Source organism: Styela clava, chromosome 5 (assembly GCF_964204865.1).
Source record: "Styela clava chromosome 5, kaStyClav1.hap1.2, whole genome shotgun sequence".
In the NCBI taxonomy this organism is placed as follows: domain Eukaryota; kingdom Metazoa; phylum Chordata; class Ascidiacea; order Stolidobranchia; family Styelidae; genus Styela; species Styela clava.
Genome location: NC_135254.1, coordinates 756,344 through 764,039, shown reverse-complemented (window position 1 = coordinate 764,039; position 7,696 = coordinate 756,344). Strand labels below are relative to the sequence as shown.

General features: G+C 37.6%; 1 protein-coding gene across 1 annotated transcript; it reads left to right on the top strand.

Annotated features, from left to right (window-relative positions):
• Window positions 1-5,632: 5,632 nt before the first annotated feature.
• Window positions 5,633-7,693, top strand: LOC120344539 (uncharacterized). Its single transcript, XM_039413814.2, has 2 exons — window positions 5,633-5,892; window positions 6,963-7,693. Exons 1-2 carry the CDS (start codon window positions 5,677-5,679, stop codon window positions 7,371-7,373), a joined length of 627 nt encoding a protein of 208 aa, XP_039269748.2. The 5' UTR covers window positions 5,633-5,676; the 3' UTR covers window positions 7,374-7,693.
• The last annotated feature ends 3 nt before the right edge of the window (window positions 7,694-7,696 follow it).

Here is a 7,696-nt window from a genome sequence, read left to right as displayed (position 1 = left end):
TGAAATTTGTCTTCTATGCTGTATTATTTTGAATTCGACGCAGGCTGAGAATTCCAAAAAATCGCACTCCATGGCGTTATCCCAGATTTTCTTAATTTTCAAAGAACGGTCCCGTAAGATGGCATTTGTCCATACATGCTGAGTTGAATTTTCCTCATTCCGTTAGGGAGAGGAAAGCCTACAAAACAGCTCATTATTTAATTAATCGCTCTTTTGACTCACAAGTAGATTATTTTGTTTGTGCCTTCTGTTTATGCTGTTATGTTCCTTGAATAAATCTGAAACAAACCCAGATACTCTGAGTTGTGCGGAGAAGTATTATGAGAGCAGTTTTAAATGTATATTTTCGCCTTATTGGATTAACCATGCAGCGTGAGACATCTTACTCCGGGCTGAAACCGGATTCATAAATTGTGACTCCTCCAACTCTGAGATAACCAAATCTCGACAACAAAACATTGACGACTTAGATTAGGATTTACATATTTATTCCGGGAATAGAAGAGAGAGCCGATAAGACGGATTGATAATGTGGCGAACCACGGTCTCTCGTCTGGTTACCAGTTCATGTGGGGTATGGTTAGTTATTTGTTGTGAGATGTATGTACTTGATTAGAGAAGCAGCTGTAACTTAAAAACGAGAATATCGGTTGGAGACCGAAGACTTACCGATCGAAACTGCAGTTTCGCTAACTCGCTAATTAGTAATTATACGACATAATCCATCCAAAATCAATAGGCTTCTGGTCCGAGATATGATGAATGCACATGCAAACCTTGGAGCAGATTCAACCACGCCTTCGTGAGATATCGCGTGCATCTAACAGACAGACAGACAAACAGACAAATATCTATCAACATACTTACCGATCTAAAGATCGATAAGTAACAATAGCACTGTGAGCAATAGCAAGACAGCAAGTATTAGACTTAATATGTAAATCATGTCATGTCAATGCAGCTTTGTGGTGACATACATGCATTTCCTGAAATGAGGCAACCTGTTGTTGTGAGCTCGATACAAAAAAGAATCCAGTCGTGAAACTTTTGATCCTGCCACTGGCTTAACTGATCGTTCGGCATCGTGTTTGATAGCATTTCCTGGCTGTTTCACACTCCTCGGCTTTTTCAAATCATACGATTTATACCGATCCCTACTTTCTGGTAAATTTTAGAAAGTTCTCTTTATTACCATTTTTATTTTTGACTCTTTCTGATTAGCATATCCGACCCTTCATGACTTTGTACCAATTGCGATGAAATGCGGTATTATAATGAATAATAATTCGTGTTTTCTGACTGGATTATCTGTGTTTTCTTGCATTGCAAAATATACTTATTGCCCTTCTGCTCTGTGCTAAACGCCGCATTATACAGCAACAAGTTTTTATTAACTCATTGCAGTTAGTGAAATTGGGTGCATATTCTCACTTTGTGGTCTATACAGTATCTATAAATATAGAATAGTTATAACTAGGCTTACCATACTTCCTGGTTTAGCCGCGACAGACCCGGTTTTGACAAGCTGTCCCGGTGTCCCGCCCGGTAGACTTAAATGTCCTGGTCATGCGGAATGACGGTCATAAATATTTTTTAATATAATTGGATACAAAATTGTTTTTATTGTTGAAGAAGGCAGTCAATTTATCACTGATTGTCGACTCACTCAACCACTTCACAAGTTAAGTTAGTGAGAGCAAAAACTACTATATTGTTATGTCATTGTCGCGGACAAAAGTGTCCGTGTTTATATATATTTTTATGTTTATAGACTGCTTTGTTGACCCTTATCCAATGCTGTTTTGTCGGATCTAGACTCCGACCACTTACTACACGTCAGAGAAAAACTGTGTCTTCCGCTCTCTTTTCTCGGCCGTCGGGCTGGAGGTCGGTTGTGTTTTTAGTTCTTTAGTGATGTAATCTGTTATGCTGTTTTAAGTATGATATTGAGTTGTCGTACAATAAACAACCAATCCGGAACCCTTGAGTCTTCTGATTCATCTACAATCACAGTAGCAACACCTTTTTAATCTGTGACATCATAATTATTAACTTGTTTCGCCAAATAGTGCAGTCGAGGGTAATTTTGAAGAATTTTGTGTGACGCCGCAGTAGTTCCTAACCTTTCTACCCTGACGGACCGGTAAAATTAAATAAATTGTACTCGCGGACCGGCAAATTGAAATAACATGAACAGAAAATATTAACATATATTTGTGGTAATATAATGCAATGCCTAACAGTCACTATGCTCCTAGAATCTAGATAAAAAGCACACATAAAAATTTTACATGAAAAAAACTATTGAAATGTGTGAAACATAAAGTAATATCATATATTTGCGTAATAAAATGCAGTGCTAGGCACCCATTATGCGTGAAAAAAACACGCATAAAACATCTCACATAAAAAACATCTACCTGCCAAATCATGTACGAACATAATTAATTCTAGTGAGAATTTTGCTGCTGTTTCGTTTCTAATATAGGATTGCAAACGAGGCTTCAACGAAGTAGCTCTGCAGCGACGTCCAGTCGATTTCTTTGTTTCGGTTTTTTAAAGCTAGTGATGAGAAAGTTTTTTTTGCATAAGTACTGTAACTGGTTGAAAATACAGGCAAGAGTTTGATTGTTCGATCACTTGGCGATGGGTATTTGTTATCAAGAGATATCCAGAATCGTGACAGCGATTCTTGTTTGAATCTGGACTGTAAAATAGAATTACAAATTTTGTCAAGCTTTTTATTTTTCACCGCGTTTATCGGGTTTACCATATTTAAACCATCGACGCCTCGAACAAACTGAATTTACATTACAATGCCAAAATCGTCGATAACTTGGCAGCAGGCTTATAACCCTAGAAAATATCTCAGCGGCCAATGCGTTTGTTGCGCGTCTCGTGACCGCCAGCAGGGTCGCAACAAGTTAAGATAGGATTTACATATAGTTCCTATCTTACTGGCTGTCAAGGCGAATCTCTGGAATATTGCACTGCTATTGACTGTAAACAAAAAAAATATGCATAGCCTTTCTTTGGATGGTCACATCAATCAGGGGAGGTATGCAGAACAGAATTGAACGTGTCGATGTTTAGGTTTCTGAATCTTTCGAGATTTGACGAGCGATTTCGCGATGAATCGGAAGCGGAAAGTGTGATTACTCGACCCCACAACGTCGCCGGGCCATTAATACCGCACTTAGCAAACAAGATATGATTTACATATTTATCCCGTGGAGAGGAACAGAACAATATTTCGCTACAGCTTCCTCAGTGCAAACGGGAAATCCCCCGTTATTCGCTGCTATTATGGCACATTTAATGCACGGTAATTTCTAGTAATAATATATAACAATTGAAATTAGTTAGCTATTTAGTAAAATTCATATGGTATCTATTCGTTGAAACTCTTCTCCCCGATCTGTCAAACTAGGTGTTAGAACCTTGGGTGTCGCAGCTCGATAACCAGTTTTGGTTCCCCGCGGCTTCCCTTCCCCAGTAATTCAAATATCATTTTTTCTTTATATTTTTGCATGTTTTTTGTTTTTTACTGGTTGGAAAAAATAAACTTGATTTGACTTGACTTGACTTGTTATATGGTGTCGCGGCTGACTGGATGGATCGGCAGTTGGCGCATCGTAATAAAAGTTAGGATCACTCTTGTCAGCGCACCCCCGATGGATGTTTCATCCGACCCCTCACCCCAGAAAAATTCTCATATACTTGAACATTGCAAAATTTTAGATGCATATTTTGCGGCTGTTTTGAAGAGTTGGCTCTTACAAACTGAATTACATAATCAAAACTATCATTTTTATTAAAATATACAACCCAGTGCCCCAAAAGGTACTGACAGCTAATTTTAGCATAGTTTATCGCAGCTTTTGCGAGGCGAATTCTTAATTTCTGCAACTAAACTAAAGCTTATTGGAAAACATAATGACAATTAAATTACTTCATTTAAAGCTAATTTTCTGAAACACAACTGAAATCTGACATATAACACAAAAAACCACAAAAACGAGGAAATGTTTGCAACCATGCTTGAATATCTGTCTGAGCGAACGAAGTTCGAATATGTGCAAAAGAATTGCTGGACTTCTAGTCACCGTAGGGTGGTTTACGACTTACGGAACCGCTGGTCGGTACCGGCTTCTTCCACTATTAAGTCCATGAATCTTAAAAAAGTAAATGGTCAACTCATCCCATACCCGACATGGGCTGGTAAACCAGTGAGTGGCCGTGGTACTTCATGTGCCGTAATATCGTATTCCTCTTCTTCGGAATAAATAGGAATGGCATGATTAGATTTGTAATGTTTTATTTTATTCACTTATATTTATATAGCATATGTATTGACTTTTACACGATGAAAATAAATATCTGAATCTGACTTTTGTAGAGTGTTCATGTGACTGAACAAACAGGCGTTCCCAACCACACGTGGCGCTAGAGGTCCACATTATGCCAGTTTGTAAACAAAGGTCCTAAATATTCTTCCGTCTGCCTGACCGGTCTGACAGTCTGAAGAACTCGCTTTTGATTTATTTTTAATCTATGTTCTGGGAGAGAGTAAAGGCGATAAGGATGCTCAAGCAAAAGGCTAATCACAGCCGTTCGCCCGGTTACCATCCCATGTTGCACATTGGGAAATAGGAATAGTTAACTAGTTACAGACTGAAATAGTCGCCTTAAACTCGATATTTGCGGCCAATTTTCGTTTCAGAAGTCGCCTTGGACTATCGTATGGATTTCTGTCAATAAACAAGGAAAAGTAGAGAATTTGGATTAAATTAGAAAGACCACAACGCTGAAAAGCTTCTCGCTTCCTGCACAAATAAGAGTTTATTAATTAATGTTCTATATTCTCGTATTGATCGTCCATATTGATTTTGCACTGCCCGTCGCTTTCGGCACTGAAACTCAATTTACCACAATGGCTGAATGGCGAGAGTCGTTAATATCGATTATGCTAACTGCTGTCCAGCTGACGTGCTTTTATCAGTGAAGATTAAAGACAGTGTCACTATCAAACAGTGATTAAGGTACCTAATGCAGTAATGGGTCAGGCGTTGATAAGTTCAGAAGTCAGGAAAAGTTATTTTTAGCTATCATACCCTTATTTAGTTATCAGCCATTTTTCCTTCAGTAGAAACAAACATCAGAACATCGTCTTGCCTAATGCAGTAATGCAAGACTTGCTTTTTAAATGAGATACTTCTGTACTTTGAGTCACAATTATCTCACTGTATTAAGTGAGTAGGACTTTTGGCCCATCGTTTTCAGATAGGACGGTTTGAATTATGATTTTGATTTTTAGTCGCCTTTGGGGTTGTTTAAAAATGATAATGACTATACGATGCAAATACATGTCAATTTATATGACATTTGAGCAGAGGTAATGTTGTTATGTGGCAGTGATGCGTCGACAGGTTACGGTATTGGTAATAAATATCCCTAAACAAATTTATAAATACATGCTACTCCAGCTAACATTTCATTCAATATCTGAATTTAGTGTTCATCCTTAACTTCGCTGGAGATCAGTCTCTTTTAACGCTAAGAGATTGTTCTTTGTGAAACTTTCCTTTAAAAAAATGTTATATTTTTCTGAAAAATTTAAAAATATATTCCAAATTTAAAAATATTATTCCAGCGTTGATTAATTGAAGTTATATAATGTCGTCCTCATTTATTGATGATCCTCCGAGAAGAAATCCTTGGGCAAAAGAAACCAGTCATCCATACGATGAGGTGCTAGCTTTATTTCAAAAATCACAAAAGCATGAAATGCTGCCAGAAAATGAGATTATTGCGCAATCCAATGAAACGAAACTTTCTCAAGGAATGGATCTTATCGCTCAAGCGAATGAAGCAAGGCGAAAACTAGGACAGGTTAGTTTTATTGATGTTCTAGAAATATGCCGGCACACGATATTTATCATGTTATAAACATTTTTAAAGGTTTTGCTCGAGAATTCTCCGTTTTTAATCTGTGTAATATGTAGTTTTCAAAATAAAGTATCTATGTAGTTTTTATTGATATAGGTAGGCCTACTGCAGTACGGCACACTATACAAACGGGTGACATTGTCCCGTTTCAGAGAAACCCATTTTACAGATGATCGGACACCCCTCCTTTGGGAGACGTCTGAACATTGTTGTCCCTCAATATCGGTAATAATGCAGTATAATGTAGTTGCGCAAATGCTGCAAATAAACGCAATCTAATACCTACCGGTAACTCATCATTGAATTCCTCGGGGAAAAGTTAATCCGATTTACAGAAGGACAAAAATTTTTACCGTAGCATTCGAGAGTTTTTGGCAAAAAAAGGCCAATTTTGTTCATGTGACGGCCGCAATTAATTTAGATTATTATTGAGACAAGCATGGAGTGATATGAAGCATCTGGCGGGGCCCCAGAAATTACGGACTTTTAATAAAGGTTATGAAGGTAATATTGAAATTGCAGTCTGGTTCAGATGATTTTTTGCCGCACAAGACAAAATGTTACAGAAATACTTTTTTGTTAGCATGTGGCAAGACTCTTGAAGTGCATATACTATTTTCTGTGTGTGTGTGAGCTGCGAACCTCTCCTTTACGAAACAGTCTGGGCCTCGTTAACAGCATAAACCAGCATATTAGCTTTGCTCAATAACCTAAACGAAGGCACAATCTAAAAACACCAACATTGGGTTCCTTTGAAAAAATAATCCGATTTTTCGAAGGGAAAAATTTTTACCGAATCTTTTTTTTAATCTGACACATCCTGCGTCATGGCAGACGCACTTGTTTCAGAGACAAATAGGGATTTATTTAACCAAATGCCGGGACATTTTGGAATTGGAGAACTGCGGCCTATCGTATATGGGTATTTGGTTCAGGCTTGGGAGAAAAATTGACAGTTTATCTAACATTTGTAGAATGTTTCGTTACTTTAATTTTTACTCAACTTTTTTCAGATTCGAGCGAAATGTACATTCCTGAATCTCGAAAATCGAACGAGTGATATTCTACGTTCAGAAGAATTGAAATCCAACCTAATCGAAGTAGAAAAAGTTTTAAATGGATTCGAAACTTGCATCACAGAAGTCCAGTGGCTGCAGGAAACATTAATGCAAACATACAAAGGGGAATCGATTAAGTTAGAACGGAAATATCACGAAAGTTTTCAAGAATTGTTCACAAATTCTGTGAATGTTTTACACCATTTGCAGAATGAGTTGGACGCTTTACAATGGCATAAAGACAACTCAGTAGATAACGTTGAACACAGAAATATTTTGAAAACTTTGTCAGACTCTGTCACAAATATTGAAGCAGGAATGAAGACAATAGAAACTATGCATCTGAACTATGCATCATGCATCTGAAACAAATAACTGTCTAACTAACCCCATTCCCGACATGACCGGATGAGAGCCTGTGATTCGTTATAAAATGAAACGGGTGTGGTGTAGTATAGTAATACATGCACATTTAGTTGATCTGGCTCAACAAATTCGCACGTTGTAGTGACATAATTTTTGGTTGGAATAGTCATGTTGGGGTAAGGAATAACATATGTAACAATCGTTATGCTACCCCCACTGAAAGTACTTGTTGTACTAAACTGCACTAAATCGGATTAAGCCACCTTATTGCCTCTCTTTTCTCCCAGTTTGGAACATTATAGAAATATATTAATAAATGCGTG

Excerpts from the sequence above, each read along its gene's own strand:
- LOC120344539 (XM_039413814.2), top strand. The coding sequence starts at position 5,677 with ATGTCGTCCTCATTTATTGATGATCCTCCGAGAAGAAATCCTTGGGCA. Across the intron at positions 5,893-6,962 it reads CAAGGCGAAAACTAGGACAG|ATTCGAGCGAAATGTACATT; the intron begins GTTAGTTTTATT and ends AACTTTTTTCAG.